The sequence below is a fragment of the Neolamprologus brichardi genome, chromosome 1 (assembly GCF_056152115.1).
Source record: "Neolamprologus brichardi isolate AB-2024 chromosome 1, ASM5615211v1, whole genome shotgun sequence".
Classification (NCBI taxonomy): domain Eukaryota; kingdom Metazoa; phylum Chordata; class Actinopteri; order Cichliformes; family Cichlidae; genus Neolamprologus; species Neolamprologus brichardi.
The window spans coordinates 15,885,918-15,908,630 of NC_142104.1; the positions used below are offsets into that span (position 1 = coordinate 15,885,918).

Below are 22,713 nucleotides of genomic sequence, written 5' to 3' on the forward strand. Positions count from 1 at the left end.
CTGTGGTTATATATCTGGTTCAAAACATAAGACATTGAGCCACATGAACAAGGAAAATTTATAGCTGTCCAAGACCACAATAATTACCACCTGTCTATTTCTCTTACCCATGCACCAGAGACTGCAGATGTTTCCTGTGACCTGTTATAGTCTTTCATTACCATTTTGGGATCCTTTTTTATAGAGTATATGTACATATCCCAGTGATCTCAACCTGGAAGGTTGCTTTTCTATGTGCTGTAGTCCAGTTTTTATGACACTCCCCCCTGATTCTGTCGCTGCTGCTTGGATCACTGGGGAGCGCACTGAAGAGTAGAATATCTTCTGCCAAACAAAAGTTTAGAACTACTTTTTGCAATAAATGGTCTGATGCTGTGACACAAATGTCTTAGACAGACGTGAGGTGATGTATGATTACAGCAGTACAGGCGAAGGGGTGGAAGTTTCAGACTATTCAACTCATATAGAGTGCGTCCTTTTATGACTGTCTAGTGATACCTCAGTGTTGGAGCACACTGAAACATACCAGCTAGGTTATGCTATTCATTGCAATGATGTACCCTGAGGGGATGATGAGTACTTGGAACAAGATAATGCTCCTTCCTATGGTGATGGAATTGTCCAGAAATACATGGTTCAATACTCATTGAGGTGAAATACCATCAACGACCCAGACACCACAGTCACCTGATATTAGTCTCTTGGGCATTCACTCAAATGCAGCATCTGTACAAAAGAGCTTCTATGTATCATCTTTTGGCAAGCATGACACACTAATGTGTGTCTGGTTTCCTTTTATACTCGGATCTTCAGGTTTCTTGCTTGTTATTTGGACCAATGTGATAGTGCACAGGTGTTGCTTTCATGCTATGAGTGTTCAAAATTGGAAATTGGAAATAATCTTCGAGATAGGTGTCCTCGGGATAATGCCATTTTTGTTCAGTTAACAAGTTAAAGGGTCATTTCTTGTCTCTCTGTACTAGGCATGTTTACATCTAGTACTATTTAGTAGTAACTGTTACTATACAGTGCATTCAGTATGGAAGGCTGTCTACTTTTACTGGAGATTTCTTCATATATTTTCTTTTTAAATTGATGTTGTTGTTGTTGTTGTTTTAAATTCTAAGCATGCAGAGTAGCAAGTTATCCTTCAGCGGCCTATAGTTAACATTGACATTTTAACAGACTTTTCTTGTTGTTCTCATTAAAACTCACAACAGTTGTTAGGCTTTACCAGGACCAGCTTAATCATTTAGATTCATTTAGATTGTCAGTTATTTGAATGTCAATAATTTGTTACTCCATGAATACATTTCATACTTTGGCACTTCTACTTCTAATGCTTAAATAAAGCATTATGCGCTTATCATGCATATTAGTAAGCATTTAGCAAGTGTGTCAGGAACTGCTAAATCATCTCAGTGTTTTTTTTCTCTTAACCCTAATTACACCTAATTCACCTCTTTGAGCTCCCTTGGGATGAGCCTTTCTCTTTCCAAGTCTGTCCTTGGCCTGATTTTATACAGGATCAATTAGATAAGCAATATTAAATGTCTCTCTAAAATAATGTTTAAATTGTGCTTGATTTTAGGTCTGTCTGAGCCAACAACATTTGGAACATTCTCAGGAAAAGATGTTCCATCACAGATCGCCTCAAACGGTCACATCATGAGACTGGAATTTCAGTCTGATCATTCAAATACTGGGAAGGGCTTCAATATCAGCTATACCAGTAAGTATCAACTACCTACTTATCGCTCAGTCCATTTGTTGTTTAGGCCGTAGTAAACACCCTTAGTTTACTAAGTCACTGGGGGAAAATGTGTAATCTCAACCAGTTGGTGAGCGGTTACTGGAGGTTGCAAACAAAGAGACTAGTCAGTAGCCCACTGGCACTAGGAAAAATCTGTGCTTCTACAGTAGTCCCTGGAGACTGACACTAGGTGAAATCAGTTGCAAAGTGGTATGAATTGTGCACTGAAAACCTTCTTGGTTGCCTGCAGATTACTGTGATTGCTTGTAGTTTGAATAGAATTAGAATAGAATAGAATTCAACTTTATTATCATTGTACATGTCACAGGTACAGTTTGCATGGAAGATGCAGACTTGTCTGCAAAAACTCAGAAACTCTTGTGAAAAGCATGACGAAAACCAGAAATGGATTTGCATTGAAGTAAAGATGCACCATTTGAAATGTGTTGGTGGATGTCCTCTATTTCGGCTTTCTGCTGCAATTTTTCCCATTTTTCAGCTACTCCGTGAGTAGTTATTGAGTATTAGCAGAAAGGTCTGTGTCTTCTGTGCATACTGCAGTGACTGTGATAGTCTACTAGTCACAAAGAGGATTTGGGGTAGCAGCCTCTTTGCAACCAACCAAATATGCACTGAGATCTCTACCAGCGTACTACCTCATTGTTGTATTTGAATTTGGTTTTGTGATGTGGCAATTTTTGTGTTTTCATTTTTTTTAAGTAACTGTCATTTTTTTCCCAGCAGTTCTTCTGACAAATGACAGCATGTCGTTTTGACACTTTGACAAATTTTTATTCAGAATACTTCCAGGGCCACTTCAGTGGAGTTTTGATAGCAGAAATTTGTTAAACAATACGGACATTCCAACAGTAAAACTGAGATACAACACTTCTACCACCATGTAATCAGAGACAAAAGTAGAAATCAGTTGTCAACATACTGCAATACATTATGTTCTAGGGTAGATCCTAGCGAGTGTCCCTTTTTTTAAACAAGTGATGATTTACTGATTATCAAGCTGAGTATTGCTATGTAACTTAATGCACATCTTTAAAACATATAAGCTAAATTTACAACTAAATTCTGAGGATTTGCTTCCAGAGCTACCGGCTTGTTGTATAGCTAGTATCTTCATATACTAGTTAAGATCCATATTAAATATAGTTCAGAGTAAAATACCTTTTCATATGCTAACCACCTCAGAATGGCACTTCGTTATGATTACTATAATACCGACATCAGCATTACTGCACCTGACGTTACCTTAACCTGTCCTGTTTGACTTCTTCTGCTTGACTGATCCTATATGGTAAATGGCCTGTATTTGTATAGCGCTTTTCTAGTCCCTAAGGACCCCAAAGCGCTTTACACATCCAGTCATCCACCCATTGACACACACATTCACACACTGGTGATGGCAAGCTACATATGCATGTGTTACTCAACTTTCATCCAGTTAAGCCTGTCCCATTGTCAGAGTTTGAACCCAGCTACTCCATCCTGTATATTTATCCACTCTAAGCTGAACTAGTTCTGCCTGAGTGATTCAGATTCATTCAGTGTGATTACCATGCAGTTTTGCACCATTTCACACACTGCCTCCCAAATGACCTTGTCTTTGGCTCTTCCTTTAGAGGTGGCATTTGACAAATGAAAATAGTGCGTGCGTGTGTGTGTGTGTGTCTGTGTTTGTGTGTGTGTGTGTGAGTGTTTTTTAACCTAGTGAAAAAAAAACTGAGCATAATTAATAACAAAGTGTACTATTTCAAATCCTAACACAAATGAAAAGTTTGATGCACCTCAAACAAAAAATTAATACGCAGTTAAATAAAAATCATATTAAATTAAATGCCTCTCAAACTTTTTACCTGGCAGAAAAGAAAAATGCTGAAATACATAGTTTTTAGTGGTGAAACTTTTTGAAAATGTAATTTGAAAACCTGATGACATAAATTCTACACTGGGACTTAAAAATATCAAACATATTGTGCTGTTTCAGTAATTTGGTCTATTAACATTTTAATGCATATATGAATATCAAGAGGTTATGCTGTGGGTATATTTATATGAATTGTGTTAGAAACTCAAGAATGAATGCAAGACTGTGCAGTTATTTGGTGAAAGCGGTGCACTGGGAGCCAATAACTGTTCACAGATTTGAATCTATCCTACAAATAAATTGATCCTATATATTATAAGGACATCATGTGTAAAAATGTGCTTTAGCCTATGACAGCTAAGGTTATTAATGATAGATTCAAAATGGAATATATCCAAATTCTGTTTTTATCACTTTCAGAGGGAAGAAGATGATCATTTCCAATTTAATCTACTGCAAAAAAAAACCAATTTTGACCTTATATATGTTCACTTTTTGTTTCTTTAACAATTTGTTTTAAACTAAACCATACTTTGGGCAAAAAGAGACTGGACTCACTATTGTCCCTTGAGGTAGAAAGTGGAACTACTTTAGCGCTTGGGTCTAGCTCAGTGGTGTCCAAACCCAGGCCTCGAGGGTCGGTGTCCTGCAGGCTTTAGATGTGTCCTTGATCCATCACAGCTGATTTAAATGGTTAAATTACCTCCTCAACATGTCGTGAAGTTCTCCAGAGGCCTGGTAATGAACTAATCATTTGATTCAGGTGTGTTGACCCAGGGTGAGATCTAAAACCTGCAGGACCCGTCCTTGAGGCCTGGAGTTGGCCCATCCCTGACCTAATGAGTCAGATGTCCACTTCAACTACAAAACAATGCAAGAATAAATTTATACATGGAACAGATTTAGACTCTTGGGATAAGTAAAAACTCTGAATAAATAAGTCTAGAGTTAGACCGATCTGAGACCTTCCCACATTATACAATATTGTTGATTCTTGACAACATCGACATTGTTGACAATATTGTGGACCCAGTGTGAGATCTAAAACCTGCAGTACCGGCCCTTGAGGCCTGGAGTTAGCCAAGCCTGGTCTAGCTGGTTAGCCTGCTGACTTCAGTGCATATTGCTCCTTAATGTCAAAATTCTTATTTCCTCACTAACTACAGCTAATATTTAAAATGTTTACATCTTATTAACAAATGGCTTGCTCAAAATTTCAAATTACAAAATGCATTCACTGTAAGATGCATAGTTATTCTTATCTGGAGTCAACTATTGAGTTTATCTTTTCTCTGTCATAGCTGAAATATCATTTAGTTTTTATTTTTTTATTTTTTTTATGCCATATGTTTCTACCTTTCCCTGTCACTATGGCTTCTTCTTAGCTTCTTCAGCCTTAGTTGGCCTTTTTTTTCATCTTCTACTGGGTTTAAACCAATGACTGTATTGGTTTAAACATATCATTTGAATATTTTGTATGCTGGCATTTTGTGCTTTTTCTCATACGTATCTTCTAGTCTTTTCCTCCTCTTCTATAATATCAGGTTGTTGAAGGAGTGCAAAGGCTACTTTATCTGTGTCTGCCTTTGGCCTATATAGTGCTTTCTGTACATGCATATTTGAACACATATTTGAATACTGCTACAAGACTGTATGTAATATACAGTATGTGTGCATTTTTGTTTGTGTACCTGCCATTTCCCTTGTGGCTCTCATTTTTTTCCCTACGTCCTCTCCTTTCTCTCACTGCTCCCATTTCCCTCCATCAGCAGCTAATCAACCTGAGACATGTCCAATCACTGGGTGTGTGCTCTGGGTGGGATCAGGTTAATCTCTGGAATGGGGATAATATAAGCTTAACATGACAAGGTTGAGTCCACATAAAGATAATTCCATTCCCATATTTCCATATCAGTGGAGATGTCACATTCACTGACAGTGATACAGCAGCGGTTTCATTTTTTTTCCTCTGGCAGAACCAATTTTTCGGTATTAAAATAAATTGAAAAAACTGGCAAAAACTGCTCAAATGAATAAATATGCATACATATTTTGAACCACTTAACCAGAGTGTAGTTGCAATCTGCCAGCTTTCTCTTTTCTTTCAGATTACGTCTTTGTTCTTTCCTTTTCAAATTAATTTGCCTTTGTTTGATACAGTAATTCAATCTTATGTGTCTTAGCCCCAGTTTTAACTTTTCTCTGGTTATTTTCTCTCTGTAGCATTTGGTCAGAATGAATGTCATGACCCAGGAGTCCCAGTAAATGGTCAGAGGTACGGTGACCAGTTTCAGCTTGGCAGCTCAGTGGCGTTTCGCTGTGATCAAGGATTCATTCGGACTCAGGTAATAATCATTTAAAAGTATCATTATCACACTTTTTTAACACAATTTTGATTGTCATAATTGGTGCCCATAGTTGTGTGGTAAAACCTAGTATAAATGTAACATTTCTTTAAATCATGTATTTCCAGGGGTCCGATCAGGTCACCTGCATTATTCAGGATGGAAATGTTGTCTGGTCTGCAGCTGTACCTCGCTGTGAAGGTAAACCTAAGCAGACACCTACACATAAGAACTGTTTATTGTATATAGGAGTATAATGTTCCACAAAACATTCAACTATTTTAGCGATTACCATACAGCTCAAGTGTGTTTATGCACCTTTGGAACAATTTAATTTTCTCTTTTAATTGATTTTAGCCTTGCAGTTTGGACACATCATTCTTTCTAAAGAATAATCTTTAAATGAGACTGGCACATGTTGTACCAAAGCTTTTTCAGGGAACATATTCATTTATTTAGACACCGAAAGACAGAGATGTACTATTAGGTTGCAGATATGTGGAAGTGATAATAACAGGATTGTCAGTTTTCTGCTTTTTCAACAATTTTTGAAGGTGAATGGCACCCACCAGTCTGTGAGCGTTTGTATGTTTATCTATGCAACCTTCCCATCTTGCATCCTGATTGCATTGTCTAAATGACATTATCAATTGTTGCCTGTTGTTAATAAATCGGACAGAGGACAAAATCAAATTGAACATGGGGGGGGGGGGGTCATCTTTTTAACTATGGAGTACGAGAGAATATCATCTCTCCTGTCCTTGAAGATCCCATCCAGAAAAACTGCTCCTTCAGTATGCATTCGGTGTGTTTTTTTTCTTTTCTTGCTGAAAGTCTGGATTTATGAGAGCAATCAAATAGGCAAAGGTATGAGCTACTTGAAAAGACAAACCACTGCAAATTATATGTTGTAGCAATGAATAATGAAGAAACCATGAATTCCAGGTCTGGAGTTTTTTATGTTTAATTCAGATTCTAGACTCAAAATGAATAAGAATAAAAACCGAACATGATACAATGTCTGATGTTTCATTTTATTTGAAAGAAACAACTCAACAGGAGATAATTATTGTTTTTTAATGTGTCATAATTGAAATTTTGGAACTGAGCTATAAAGTAGTGACTGTATGTGCCAGTTTTGCTGCCTGCAGCTTGTGCAGGGAAACGGAGAGTTATTTTTTGGCACCATTTGACACATAAATATATTTAATACCTCCTATAAATTATAATGTGATAATTATTTTGGGCTTTTTCAAACATCACTAACTCAAAATTGCTTACTGTAGCACATGATGGGCTCACCGTAATTTCTGAAGGTAAATGTTTATGTATGAAATATAGAAATTCAGAGTGGATTAGAATGATAAAATAAACAGAGCAGACAATTAATCTGCTAACTTAATGAAATAGGAGCAATTTACAGACATTTACAAGGAGAAAATGATTAATTTAATTTCCTGTGGTTGTGTGTGGGTGTCTTTGTTTCCATCCAGCTCCCTGTGGAGGGCATCTTACAGCTCCTACAGGTGTTTTGCTATCTCCTGGTTGGCCCTCCTTTTACAAAGACTCTCTGAACTGCCAGTGGGTGATTGAAGCACAAGCAGACCATGCTGTAAAGATACACTTTGACAAGTAAGTGTATTACTCAACTATGCTGTTGACTGATTTGTCAAATGTGTTTGTTCAAAAATTGTTGAAGTTTGACTGTTAATAGTTAGATAATATGGTACAGTTAGGGAGTGCATTATTTAGTTAATATTTTAGTTGGGCAGTCTTTCATATGCAATATAAGGTAGTCAGATATAAATGAGGCTGGTAAGTTACTGCTGCAGTAAATGATTAATGTTGGCTTTTTACATTTTTTTTCTTCTGGAAACAAGCCACAGACAGATGCAGTGTAGCCTGAAACTGCAATAGCAGAAATTTGTCTTTTTGAAATGTGACGTACACGCCGAGTTATCTTCATCGCCTATGAGGCATTTCATTTGTGGACGATTCAGCATACTTCTTCTGAAGCAGAGGCTAGTTAATTTTTCATTTAGCTGGTCAGATATAATTATTTAGATACCGCGTTGTTGCAGTATGTCAGTAGCTCCCAAATCTTGGTTTCTGTTCAACTAGGTAGGTTGGTGATATCCTTTTTCTGGATCATCTACTATTTGATGCTTAGACCCAAAAATCGACTGATTAGCCCCTGTAGCTCCAACTTAATGTGAATGGGTTAATTAGTGTTTAAGTGTTTTAGCTATTTAATAGAATAGTTGAAGGTGTGACTGATTGATTGCTTACATATCAGTCAAGTTTCTTATATGGTAGTACTTTGTTATAGCTCAGTGGGGTTTTTTTGCCTACAGTGGATAAATTGTGCAAAATGAACAATATTGTCGAGTTTCTGTTTTTTCAGCGTTGGAATTTATTAACATGTATAACTTGCAGTTGTGAATTTCATGTGCATGTTTTTGTTTATCTTTGTTTCTCTAGGTTCCAGACAGAAGTCAACTATGACACGCTGGAGATCAGGGATGGCCCCTCAGCATCCTCTCTCCTGATCGGCGAATACCATGGTACCCAAGCGCCTCATTTCCTGATTTCCACATCAAACTTCCTGTTCCTGTTGTTCACTACAGACAACAGCCGCTCTGCCGCAGGCTTCAGCATCAGATATGAAAGTAAGTCTAAATGACTGATAGACTGAAATGCCTGGTAGACACACTCGAAATTGCTTACAGACGCAAATACACTCAACCTCCTGACACTGCGGCGGTTGTGTGATGTGATTTTCAGGTGTGAAAATGGAGTCAGACTCGTGTCTCGATCCTGGTATCCCAGTGAATGGTCGTCGCCATGGCAGCAGCTTTTCCATTGGCTCTCGTGTGTCATTTACATGTGACCTGGGATACACACTTAGCGATCAGGAGCCAATTGTTTGCGAGCAGAATCATCAGTGGAGTCACGCTCTTCCCAGTTGTGATGGTTAGTATCTTCTTTTATTTGATTTGATTTCTTTCAGGAATTACCCAGTAGCGTGAGTAATACAATCAGGGGCGAATGCTGTTCTCTCGTGACTCACCTCACACATAGTTTCACATTCTCTAAACATGGAAAAGAGTGAAAAAATTTTGTCAACATACAGTACGTACTGACAGAGCAGGCCATTGTGGTTTGGGGTTTGTTTTCTTTTAACCAAAGACATTGCCCAGTTTTTGCCTCCAGAAGTGCTTAGTTGGGAGAACAGCTTGAAATAGCTTTATAAATACACTTCTCAAGCCAAAAGCTGCATTAAATGCTTTCGTTGGCAAAATAAGTCATCTTGAGCTGAATTTAATTCTGGCCAAATTGTTGTTTGATTGATTATGTGTGCTTTAGAGTTGATGTTTTTAATTCTCCAACTAAATATTGCAACTAAGAAATAGTAGCCACCACAGTCTTTTGTAAGGAGTTTTATCTAATCATTTTATTTACACTGGAAATCAATGTATGAGCTCTTTTTTAAGTTAATCTGGCACTACAGGAAAAGTTGAAATTGCATCTTGCTTTGATAGACTCTTGAAAGATTGCTAAATAGCAGACTTTGTTATACTATTTAGCACTTTTCTTACAATCCATCTCAACTATAACTATATAACTGTGTTCGCTGCACCTTGGACAGGGCTCCATTCAATCACTTGGCTACCACATACAGACAGATGCACACTGAACTTGACATCTGCTGTATGTACATCCTCTCTGAAGATCTAGAGACACTGTTTTTTCACTCATGTTCAATCCTGTCCTCATAGCTAAACATTTTTAAGGGAATGTTTTTTTGTTTGTTAAGCAACTTACCACTGACATATGAATCATTCAAAAATAAAATAAGCCTCTAACTCAGGGGACAGCTTTGTGTCTACACACAACAGACAATATGAAGTAGCAAGGAGGCCGTTTTTAAATTGCACCTTTAAGCACTTTGTTACTAGCAGCCTAGTGCAAAAACACATCATTTGTCCCCATTACTTTAGTTGAATTTCCAAAATTGCCAAAGATAACACAGAATGACAAGCATCAAATAGTATTTTTACACCAACAGGGTGATTACCAGAGAGCTGTTAGCTCTAAACTTTGCATATCATGATATAGTGTGTAATGTGTCCTTTGAGGAAACTGATCAAGACAGACTTTTAGCAGATGAACTGCAGGTGAAAGATCCATCTGTTCTTTAATGTGATCCATCTACTGTTCACCAGAGCCACATCAGAAATGCTCTCAGTTGAAGGCTGGTTTTTGGTTCAAATCATCAATGAGGAATATCTACAGTCATCTGTAAAACATGTTGGAGTCTCGGTCATGGTTTGAGGCTGAATTTCAGTCAGTTGATGCTGTCAAAACAAGTGGATTCTGAACACAAAAAAGTACAGATAAACTTTCCTCTACCATGTGATAAAGCTGGTAGAGGAAAGCAGCTTCCTTTTTCAGCACTGCAAACAGAACAGAACATATCAATCATGGACTGGCCTCCCCAGAGCCTTGATGTCGATATTATTGAAGCAATGTGGGATCATCTTGACAGAGAACAGAACCAAATCTGGCCAACATCCAAAGAAGAGCTTTAAATGTCCTTCAAGAACCTTGGAGGACTATTCCTGAAGACTACCTAGATTCATTAAAAGTACGCTTGCCCAAGAGAGTTCAGGCTGTGTTGAGGAATAAAGGTGGTCATAACCAAATATTGACATTCAAGCTCACTGGAGTTGCACAGAAACGTCTTTTTTGTTTCCTTATGTTGGCGCAATTTTGCATGCGCTTCAATAAATCTCTACCCGTATTCTCCATTTGGTAGCAAAAAGTAAAGAACTGATGGGTGGCTCAAGATTTCTGCAGATTACTGTTTATACTAAATTTTCTGCGTGGTCACTTCATTTCTACACTGACCCTGAACATTGAAACCCCGTTTGAATATCAACACAAAATACAGGAGAATAAAGATGGAAGTGGCAGAAAAGAGGATCAGTCTGTGTCAGAGGTAAAAGACATTTGAAAGGGAAGGTGTTTTCAGTGACACCAGTAGCTACTTTTCTTCATAGCAGAATATTGAAGAAAAAAAAGTCTGTTCTCTCACTTCTGCCTTTTGCCCTGTAATTGGACAAACAGTCTTCACTCCCACCACAATGACTCAAGCTGGACATTTAGCCTTTGTGAACTTATTCAGGTCAATAGAAATTACTGAAACAGATGCTCCCTGGCTATTCAAAGGGCTTCCTAGGCAGCGTTTTTCCACAGCTTATGCTATGGTGGGAGTTAAACAAACAGCATCTCATCTGCTCTGCCAACTGAACATAATCAAATATGAAAATGAAAGGATATCACAAGTTAGGAGTAAGTTCATGGCAAAGCAATCTATGTCATACTTGCAGCCATGTAAGGCAAACAGTTTTAAACCGGCACTGTGACATTTTCAATTTTCAGCCAGGCATGCCACTGAATGAGACAGCTGTCACATTATAAGACATGTTATTTCAGAATGGCACTTTTCTGAAATGGTGTGTAAGACTTGACTTAATGTAATGTGATATATAGTGTGCTTTTGGGCGAAGATCACAGTGGAATTATGTGTTAAGTATATTATTACACAGCTGAAATTTAGATTAATCACACTTGGCTGCATGTTGTGGAAGTGTGGGACAAAACAACAAGTCTTGCAAATACTGAGCAAACCTACAATATCTACTCACAAAATTCTTGGTTATTCTATTTAAAAGAGCAAAGAAATCATCTTTAAGCCCTCCCACAGGCATGCTGGAAGCGATTCATACACACACTCGCACCCATTAATGGCAATAATGTTATTTACAGGACAGTCTCAGAGGCACAGTTAACATTTCACACACACTACATTACACAGACAGCACTGCATTTAAAATAAAAAGCAAAATGACATGTCGTCACCCCCCCAGGCATGCAGGCACCATTCCCTTTCAGTAATGCCAGAAAGTCTATTCAACACAAACCATTCATCTTATTCCTGCAGGTCAGTTAAATCACCAAACAGATAACGCTGGCTGCTCTTTTATGTGTCAGGAAGAGTATTGAAGGGGTGCTGTGACATTTTAAAGCATGCAGTTGGTGCCAAGACAACAACTTGTTAGAAGTGACCAAAGTTAGAGAATCACTTAAGAAGACTAAGAATGTATTTAAAGACTAAGAAAAGGGAAGGAGGAGGAATGATGCTGAAAACTGATATGCTATCTCTATATATTTATCTCTCCTCTCCGAAAACCAAGCAGCTCTTTCTTTAGAATCCAGCCTCTTTCTCTGTTTCATTTTTTTTTTTTGTTGGTCATGAATCGTCTCTCTTTCTTGTCACATTCTTTCTATGCATTGTTATACACCTCACAGTTTCTCACACACATTTCCTTAACAATCTCTCTCTCTCTCTCTCTTTTCACACACAGATGATTAGGACCACCAAAGTATGAACCGTTACACACGTTACACACATTACGTACAGACAGACATGCGCATGTGCCTCCCTTAACAAGGGTCATTTAGACAGACAGTGTCCTAGTTTTTGCCAAATCCTGATGGGAGTCTGAAAAGCTGGCAGAGGTTACCGCAACACTCACAAGACAGCTAGTCAGTGAGAGGGAACAGCTCGTATCACAGCTTCTTAAATCAACCTCAGCCCTGTTGAAATATGATATAGAATAGTAGGAAGAAAAATGATCAGACTGAGAGATTGAGAGAGAGAGGGGTGAAGACGAGGTCTGCACGCTGGAGTACCTGCAGCACGAAGAAATTAGAGGAGCTGTGAAATCTGTCCTCATAAAGGCAAAAATCATAAATAGTCTTTTTATAAACCTTTCACCAAACGAATGACTACTGCATTTATCTCTGTAGCTAAAAGATGCGTTTGCGTACCAAAATATATATAAATTGACAGTGAAGAAAAATGTTTTGTCTGTTTGTTTTGTTTATAGTCTGGAATCCGTTTGTTTTATAGCTGACAAAGAGATTCCTTTTATTGCCATGCCAGTCAAACACCTTGAAGCGCTTTAATTGAATTAAATTTATCTGAACTGCTCTGAATAGTACTGAAAGCGATGAAAGCTCAGTCAAAGAGAAGCAAAGAGTCAATATATTATCTTAGTTCAGAAGTCTCTGATGTACTGCTAGCTCTCTTTTGCTCTCCATTACATTACTATGGCATTTTTCATTCTGCAGTACCCCAAATGAATTTGTCCCGTTCCATATCAGTGAATTGCTCTGTGTGGAGGCTAGGTATCTGGTAACACACACACACACCAATCTCTCACTCTCTTTTAACAAACCAGTCTCTGTTTGTCTGTGACATTCTCCCTGCTCTTTCCTTTTGTCCTTTTGTTTCTGCAGTAAGCTCATCTTTAACCTTTGTTTCGTTCACTTTGCAAAATCTCTTTGCAAAAGCTTTTCTAACACAAAGGGCGTTTGCTGAAATCAGCACTGCTCATTGCTCACCGCTCATACTATACAGTAGAATGTTTGCATAACAGGTCGATTTACGTACAAGACCTGAGACACCAGGTTTTGGTATTAGAGTTATGTATGACTAACATCTTAAGATCTTTATTCTTTATTATTATACGCTGTTCTACTGTACATTAATCTTTCTTCTTATGTAATCATAGAGTAAGTCTTCAGTACAGTCCTGAATTTAACACCATGCTAACTACACCAAATTCAGGGGTGATTTTCTGCAGGCTGGGGGAAAAAAAGCCAAGGTCCCAGGAATTTAATAAAGAATTTATATTAATCTGCCAGTAGGTGGTGAGCAGAGTTGGGATCGTTACTCAAAAAATAAGTAATCTATTAGAAATGCTGGTTTCTTTTTTAAAAGATAATAATGTAATACTGTACTTACTTAGTTATCCATGGTGAAAGTAATTAATCACATTAATTTTGTGTCATGACCTAAAATGTATTGTCACATAGTTACCAGTTAAGAATATCTACCATAGCCCCCTCTCCTGCAGCCTGGTACCAATCTGAAATAATGAAAACATCACTATAGTCTTTATTTTAGTGTTGCTAAGTTTGAACACAAAGCAAAGTTGAAAACCAACTCTAAGAGATTTCAAAATGTTTTCCACGTTGAGTCTACTCTAACATGTAGAAATGGATGCTACAATGCTAGAAGCCCGATTCCTCATCACTGCTTTTTTTTAACACTGTTAAAGATCAGGCTCTGGCTGCTGGGCTAGGCTTTTAACATCCCTCTGGGTTCTTCACTAGCTTTGTCAAAGCATGCTGTCACTTTTCAGATACTTGTAATGAGCCAAGCTGTGTTAGCAGCATTATGTTTCTGTCTTGGACGCAGTTTTCACTTTACCATTGTGCTATTGTCCTTCGTGCAATAAAAACAAATGTAATGTCCATATTGTCGCTTCTCAAAAGTTGTAGAGCACCCCACCATTTTCCTCCTCCTTGGAAGGGAAAGGCATGTTCTCCATTATGCAGTCAACTAAAGACCCTTTGTAATACAAGTAACTACATAATTGAACTATAACTTGATTACTGAATTAAGTACAATAATGCAATACTTTCTTGTGTTACTGAAAAATGTAATGTGACGATAGTAACATGTTACTTTGGAACTCATTACACCGATCACTGGTGGTGACCTCGTAACGGTACTGAAGACGTGTACATTTTTAGTACAACTTTTTTTGAGTTTTTTGAATAAAAGAAAATCTCCAGCTGTGTTCCAATCTTCTCTGTCTGTCACATTTTCAGCTCTTTGTGGAGGTTATGTTTATGGTAAAACGGGAACAATTCTGTCTCCTGGCTTTCCTGACTTCTACCCCAATTCTCTTAACTGCACCTGGACTATAGAAGTGTCCCATGGAAAAGGTAAGAATGCTCAAATGTAATGGAAATGTCAATCACTGGTTATAACATGTTAAAATATGTATTTTTTCATATTTTAATAATATGGAAAAATGTGTTAGGCAATGAAATGCGGCCACCCTTTGCCACAAATTCTCCAGTGTACACTTGGACAAGTGTAAAAAATAGTTCTCTTAGACAACTTGCCACAGCCCTCTCACTATCTTCATGTAATGCCTCTTCATGTAATGCCAGACTGACTCAGAGATGTTGAGATCAGAGCGCCGTGGGGGTTCTATGGTTTTCTTGTCACTGCAGATAGTTTTATATGACTTACACATTATGCAAGATGGATTTGGGACAGAGCATATTCCTCACTGATGGTACTGGATGATGGATAAGAATCTCATGTACAGTGGCTTAGACTATTGCTTATATATATTGCCTGATAGAGTGTATGCTTTGCATATCTGTAACTGTCTATCTTACACTGCATGCCTATCCATCCATTCTTGCATTCATCTATCCTTTCATCCATCTATCCATTTTGCCATCTGTTCTTTCAGGAGTCCATTTGGTTTTCCACACTTTCCATCTGGAAGAGAACCATGACTACTTGTCAATCACAGAGGATGGCAATTTTCAGGTTCCGGTAGCTCGACTCACTGGCTCCGTGCTGCCTCCTAGTGTTAAAGCCGGACTCTATGGGAACTTCAGCGCTCAGCTACGGTTTATTTCAGATTTTTCCATGAGTTACGAAGGATTTAATATCACTTTCTCAGGTAAGAACACCTGAACACAATTTTTCTACTTCTTTTTTAGCATTGCATTGGCTAAAATTCATTTTAAAGCAAATTACAAGGCTTATTAAATTGGCCTGTTAGTGACTGTATGTCACAGTTTGCTTGAGGACTCACACGCAGGAATCAGAGGCACAGTTGGTATTTATTACAGTTCCACCAGGTGTATATACAAATAGTGCAGGAGTAGTGCTATATACAAAGCGGTGACAGGGAAAAGGCTCTGGGGAAATCCAGGTAGGGAAAAGATGCTTGCTCCTCTTCTGACTCTCTCCTATCGTGACCAGTCTCTCTCCAAACACTCACACAAAAAAAGGAATCCGCTTGGGGAATGCAGGGTCGGGTCCAGGGGATCTATGTACAGAAGGAAGAACACGTTAGATGTTTTGCGCAGGGAAGCAAAAGAGAACTTGCTCAGAGCTGGGCTGCACTGACGCGAGTCACACACAACGATCCAGCGATGAGTAGAAGCCACTCCCTGGCTTAAATGCTGGCTGCACTGATGAGGCCCAGGTGTTTCCTCTTCAGAGGGGCGTGGGCCGAGGGCGTGAACCCACCATGAGTTCCGCCCTGGCGAGAGAGCGAGAGAGAGAGCAAGAGAGAGAGAACGCTACTTGTCAGCGGCCTGCTGATCCCCTGGCCGTGACACTGTATGATGATCCCTTACCAATAAATAAATAAATAAATAAATAACAAATTCATTGACTTTTCTTTAATGGAAGACTGTTGAAATTTTCAAACTAATAAACCAAATTGTTAGATACAGTGTTTCACCTGCTCAAGTAACTTTTTAATATGCGATGAAAAAATGGGTTTTATGCATTATTAAACCTAACTGGTTATTTTGACAGATATGCAGTACATCTGGTTAAGTGCTGCACTTACATTTAAAAGCTTTTATTTGGGACCTGATACATGATACACAAATTTTTGACAGTTTCCTTAAGTATTTCAAACCTATTTGGCACTACAGATTACAGAGCTTCCTATCTCAGTGGATGAAGCAGTCTTAGATGAGACTGCTGCACATGTTTTCATAATGAGATGAAGCAGGGAAAACTAAATCAAATGTGTCCTTTTTAACATTCTTGTAATTTAAATGAATGACAGTTTAATAAATTAATCTTTAAGTATTTAAATTATTCTGGGGAATTTAAAATGAGTCTTTATGACTCTTAAGTGACACAGCTCCAAATGCTTACATGTAGTGTTAATGCATTTCTTTCTAGTGTTGGCTAATATAACAATTTTTGCACACTTCTTATTAATTAATACCTTCTTTCTTTTTATGCTGACTCATGACAATTTCTCTCTACAGAGTATGACTTGGAGCCATGTGAGGATCCTGGTGTACCAGCATCCAGCAGGAGAATGGGACTCAGCTTTCAAGTTGGTGATTCATTGAACTTTTCTTGCTTCCCTGGCTACCGACTTGAGGGAGAGAGCAAGATCACTTGTCTGGGAGGAGGCAGGCGAGTCTGGAGCAACACGCTACCACGATGTATAGGTAAGATGTCAGCGCTTAGGTTGACTGATTTGCCAGAAATATAAATTGATAGCAACGGCATGGAAAACAGAAATCATGGTAGATTATTTCTTCATTTGAAAAACATTTCCATTGCTAGCAGGAGTCAAACTGGATTTTCTGAGGTTGTGAATATATTTGCTAACTTTTTTTTTTTTTTTTTTTTTTTTAAAGGTTTTTTATGCAATATTATACTAAAAAATATAATGTTGAAGATGTTATCTCTTCTATGAAAATAACTGGCAGGTGGCAAATAAAACAAAACTTTTAAAGTAATTTCTTGGCCATATGAACAAACCCGGAGCATTGTTATAATTCAACAGTATTACTGTATTGCTAACGTAACAATAATCGACTTGTTAAATGTTAGTTTTATTTGCTAGAATTTTGCTGTTTGCACGTTGTAACTTCTTAGCGTTTGATGTGTATCAATATTTTCTTGGAATCCTGGTGGTAATTTCCGAGTCTGACTGGTGGTTGCTGGTAATTTTGAAGCCCAGAAAGAGCAGACTGAAAATGCTATAATAGCATTATCTGTCAAGAGATCAAGCCTGACTAAGAGGAAACTAAGCAAGAGCAGCTGGTAATGTGCACTAGTTTCATCCCCTTTCGTTCCTTCTAAATGTTCCTCTCTTTAGCGCTCTGTCTCTGTCGAAATTTCTGTTTCTCCTTCTCTTCCTCTATATTTTGACAGTCCTTTGATAGATAATTGGGGCATTAGGCGCTATATGAAAAGTGTTAATACCATGCCTTTTGTTACTCCCCTTTTCCCTTTTCTAATTTCTTTCTGAGCATTTTCAGGCTTGTCTGTCTTGGTTCATCTGCTATCTCTTCTTCTTTTCTTCCCCTTCCAATTCTCTCTTTATCCCTTTCCTGCCCCTCTTCTCGAGGCTCTGTTCTCTTACTCCCACTCTATTGTACTCTTTTCACTTTAAAAGGAATTTCTGAAGAATTGCTGTGACTCTCCTTTATTTATGCTCCTTACCTCCTACCTTAATCTGCTTTAGACACGACAGAACATTTACAGAAATGTTGTTTTGAATTTCAAATTTCTTCAGATTTGATAAACACTGCGTCTTTTTTTAGTGTGTTTTATATTGTTTCAAACCACCCTCTCTCGTCTGTCTCATTACTCCCATTTCCTCTTTTTTTCTTCTAAGTAGTGGTGGTCCTCTTCAGTGGGAGTTAAAAGCCTGCTCAGCTCTCTTCTTTTATCTCCTCCTCATTTGCATATGACAAAACACTATTTGTACAAAGTACCAGTTTATATGAATTCCTAAACTTTGATAGGCACGGCACCTGCTAGATCATTCTGTATAATTTTATGAAGGACTTCTCCGACATACTTATCCAGCCTTATTGTTTGCAGGGTTTTTTTGTGTGTTGTTTTGTTTTTCTGCCCTTTTATCAATGTTTTGTAGTTTATTTTCAAATTATTTTGTTGTTTTTGTAGCATATTTCAGACAATGCTTTTTGAACTGCAGTGCAGTGCAAGAGTCTTGAGCCAGCAGTCATTTCTTTATATTTTTGCAGGGGGTTTTTTTGGACTTGAACAATAGTTGTCCCGGCTTTCTGAAGGTCTTTCAAATGTTTCAACATTGGCTGCTTTGTCTCTCATTTTCAGTACAATCCTTACACCTGACCATTTTCAGGGCAATGTTTTTTGTTTGTTAATCTGACGTATGACTCATTCAAGAATAAAAAAGGGCCCTAACCTAGTAAAGAATGAACCAGTATTGTGTCTAAACATAATAGTCTCTTCAGGCATTTTGTGACTAGCAGTGGGTTGTAAATGCATATAATTTCCCCCCCTTTAGCTGAAACTACAAACATTATCAATGACAGCACAGTTTAACAGGCATAAAATAGTATTTTTGCACCAACAAAGTGAGTACGAAAGAGTTATCAGCTGTTAACGTTGCTTATCTCAGCATGGTGTGCCCTTAAGAAATTTGAGGAAACTGGACAAGTGGAAGAAAGAAGAGGAAGTGGTAGGCATAAAAGATCAGTGTTGGTCAAGTTACTTGAAAAAAGTAATCAGTAACTAATTACTGATTACTTCCCCAAAAAAGTAATCCTGTTACTTTACCGATTACTTATTTTCAAAAGTAATTAATTACTTAGTTACTTAGTTACTTTTTAAAAACACGATTTACAACCTGAATAGGTAATAAAGCGATAGATCTTTCAGCCCAATTCTACTTTTTCTGCATAATCCATCATACAAAATGTAATCAAATGGAAAAGTCTCTTTTTAAAACTTGTTTTATTAGTTTTAATCTTTTAACTTAAAAATAAATTATATGCAACATTCTCTGACTGGAAGAAATTTGTTTAACATTTTAACCTGTTTTCTGCACATTCCAGCACATAAAATAAAATATCATTTTGTGTTTACACTCAGTCTTTCAAATAGATGCAAGTGAAACACAGCAGAAAATATCAAAGACTCAGCGGTCCTGCTGCTCTATTTTCACCTGTATAGCAGGCGGAGGTTTGCCCTGTTGCAGGTGTGCCGCAGCGGTCAGTGGACGAATCCGCGAGTTTCTCTGTGTCGTAGCTAGTGATGGGATTTCCGGCTCTTTTTAGATCCGGCTCTTTTTAGAGAGCCGACCCTTTCGGTTCGACTCACTAAAAAGAGTAGGCTCTTTCGGCCCCGAACCAGCTCTTCCGGCTCCGAACCGGATCTTCAGGTTGTTTTGTTGCTTTAATTAATTTATTATTAACAATAATATAAAATTATGCACAAAAGGAATTACTAACGTAAAAAAAAAGTGGTTTTATTTATATATGTTTATATATAAATATATGCGGTAGCCCCTAGAGACAAAACACGTACAAACTCCAAAACACATTTCTAGCATGAACTGAACTTCCAAAGCAGAGCTACTAGATCACTTAAATTACACAATTGAAAGCATGTGTGTATTGTTTGTGTATTTATACACAGGCACTCATATATATTCAAATAATTAAAAAAAAAAAGTTCATTTACCTGTTACTACCACACACCAAATCCGGTCGTTGGTACTTGCTGGCTTGTGTAGCCACTAGGTAGCAAAAGCTCAACACTGCGCCTAGCATCCTGGAGCACTATTGTCTTTTGTACGTGTTTTGAGTTGTTATGTGCTTCTGAGTTTTTACGTGCTTCGGAGTTTGTACGTGTTTTTACGTGTTTTGGAGTTTTTACGTGTTTTGGAGTTTGTACGTGTTTTTACGTGTTTTGGAGTTTGTACGTGCATCAGGGTTTGTACGTGCTTCAGAGTTTGACCGTGATTTGAAGTTTGTATGTGCTTTGTCTCTAGGGGCCACCGTAAATATACTTTTATTTATTCACTCCACATAAAATGTAATAAATAAATCATATAATACAAAAACCACATTTCAACTTTTAACTATTAAAATTTTCAGCTTTTTCCTTTTACAATTTTAAAGTGAAACAACACAAAACACTGCAAACCACAACACAATTAAATATAAATTAAATATGAAAACAAAAAGAAGATGCGTATTCTCTGAAGCGGAAAAAAGTGCGAGAGAGAGGCTGAGAGAAAGAAAAAAAAAAAAAAAACATGTGACGGCTGGCGATAAGGAACCGGTGTTGTGCCAAAAAGTGATTGTCTGCCAAAAACTGATTTCCAGTGTTTCTGTGTATTTTTTATGTGTAATATCTTTACGTATGTTCGTAAGTAGACTTCGGTGAACAGGGTTTACAAAGGGGTTACATAAAGAATTAAAAAATTATCTGTTTTTTAAGTATCTTTACAACTTGTACTTACATTATAACCAATCCGGTCCTTTATCCCCACTTAAAATATTTTTACTGAACTATTGTAATATTTGCTGCCATTTCTGCTGTCCTGTTGGGCAACTTACTCTTACAAAACACATTTTTAATTAATTTTTAACATTTTTTTACTGCATAAATAAAGGTTATATAAAAGTCACTGCCAAAAACTGATTGCGTCTTCTATCTTGTTACAAGAATGTTGTTTGTGGCTCAAGATGACTTTATGTCATCCATAAGGGATGCATTGTACATATGTTTAACATATTATAGCCCAACAAGTTACTTATAGCACTTTAAATATCAGCAATCGCTTTTTGGCAAATACCGGAAATCAGTTTTTGGCAGACAATCACTTTTTGGCACAACACCGGCTCACGCCGTTCACGTCACAGATCTGGCTCTAAGAGCCATTTCGTTCGCGAACGACCCATCACTAGCGCACTCGGTGTTTGCTCGGAAGTTAAGGGTTTTTTTCGCTGTAAAAAGAAGTTTTCTTCCAACTCAGTGGACAGCGGACGCTAATGTTTTCGTCACTTTTTACGGAATAAAACTCAAAGTAAGGTCAGTACTTCCAGGTTTTAAACGCTGCATGCTCATACTCGCACTCGATATATTATCCATTGTTGATCTGCACACAGCTGTTGTCACTGTCATGAGACACTCGCAAAAAAAATCACGGTTTTAGTAACACGGCGAGCTAATCCCTTACATTACTCATTACTTGAAAAAAGTAATCGTATTACAGTAACCCGTTACAAATAACGCGTTACTGTAATACGTTACTTTAATACGATTACTTACTGCCCATCTCTGTAAAAGATTACCTACAGAAGATGAACAATAACTGAGAGCCATCTTCTGAAGAAACAGGAAAACATCTAGCAAAGAACCTGTCACAGGACCTGCCAGATCCATCTGGCCCTATAGTTCAATTGAGCCTAATCAGAAGTGGCCTCACTGAAAAGGTGGCAGTGACGAAGCCATTCTTACAGAAGGGAAACACCAAGTGAAGGCTGATGTATGCTAAGCTACACATGAACTGGACTGGAAACCAGAGGCAATTTTTACATTGGTTCAGATCATCATCGATCTTTATGTACAGAGGAGGTCAGGAGAGGGGTACAACAGTGAGTGTCTACAGCCGTCTGTAAAACACAGTGGAGGCTCTGTCATGGATCAGGGAGGCAGTTAAGCTTTTTATTTTGGGGGATCTTGTCAAAACTGATGGTATTATGAACGCATAAAAGTACCATCTAAAAATGATCCACCAGGCAGTACCATCTGGAAGAGGTCTGATTAGCTTTTACTGCATTAGCATACTGCTAATGCAGTAAAAGCATGGATAGAAAAACACACAGTGGGACACTAACAGATATGAATTCTTCTGCAGAATCCCAACGTTGAGATTACTGGGATAATCTTGACAGAAAAATGAACCTTCAAGAAGCTTTCAACTCTTTCTGAAGACTACTTTACTAAATTACGAGAGAGTTCAGGCTGTGTTAAAAAAAATAGGGTAGTCAAAATTAATATTGACATTCAAGCTCTTTAGAACGGTACAAACTCTGTTTTTGCCTTTTATACCATATTGCTATATTTCCATTGTGTTTGCATGTTTGCATCACTTCACCTATTTCTCATTTTTCTAGAGAAATATAAGAGCGGTGGCTCCAGACTTTTCCACTGTTTTTTTAATAGACTTCTGCATTGTCTCTGCCGAGTTGAAAAAAGGTTTGTGGCGCTACTTAATATGCGCCATGCTCTCTCCACGTCATGCAGA

General features: G+C 37.8%; 1 protein-coding gene across 2 annotated transcripts in view; it reads left to right on the plus strand.

Annotated features, from left to right (window-relative positions):
- LOC102783723 (CUB and sushi domain-containing protein 1-like) overlaps nt 1-22,713 on the plus strand; it is a 448,866-nt gene that overhangs the window by 309,242 nt on the left and 116,911 nt on the right. For both annotated transcript variants that reach the window (XM_035905239.2, XM_087837652.1), the window contains exons 15-23: nt 1,592-1,732; nt 5,856-5,977; nt 6,106-6,178; nt 7,471-7,609; nt 8,459-8,646; nt 8,762-8,950; nt 14,726-14,842; nt 15,385-15,600; nt 16,937-17,125. In XM_035905239.2, coding sequence (XP_035761132.2) covers nt 1,592-1,732; nt 5,856-5,977; nt 6,106-6,178; nt 7,471-7,609; nt 8,459-8,646; nt 8,762-8,950; nt 14,726-14,842; nt 15,385-15,600; nt 16,937-17,125 — 1,374 coding nt within the window. The remainder of the gene's footprint in view (nt 1-1,591; nt 1,733-5,855; nt 5,978-6,105; nt 6,179-7,470; nt 7,610-8,458; nt 8,647-8,761; nt 8,951-14,725; nt 14,843-15,384; nt 15,601-16,936; nt 17,126-22,713) is intronic.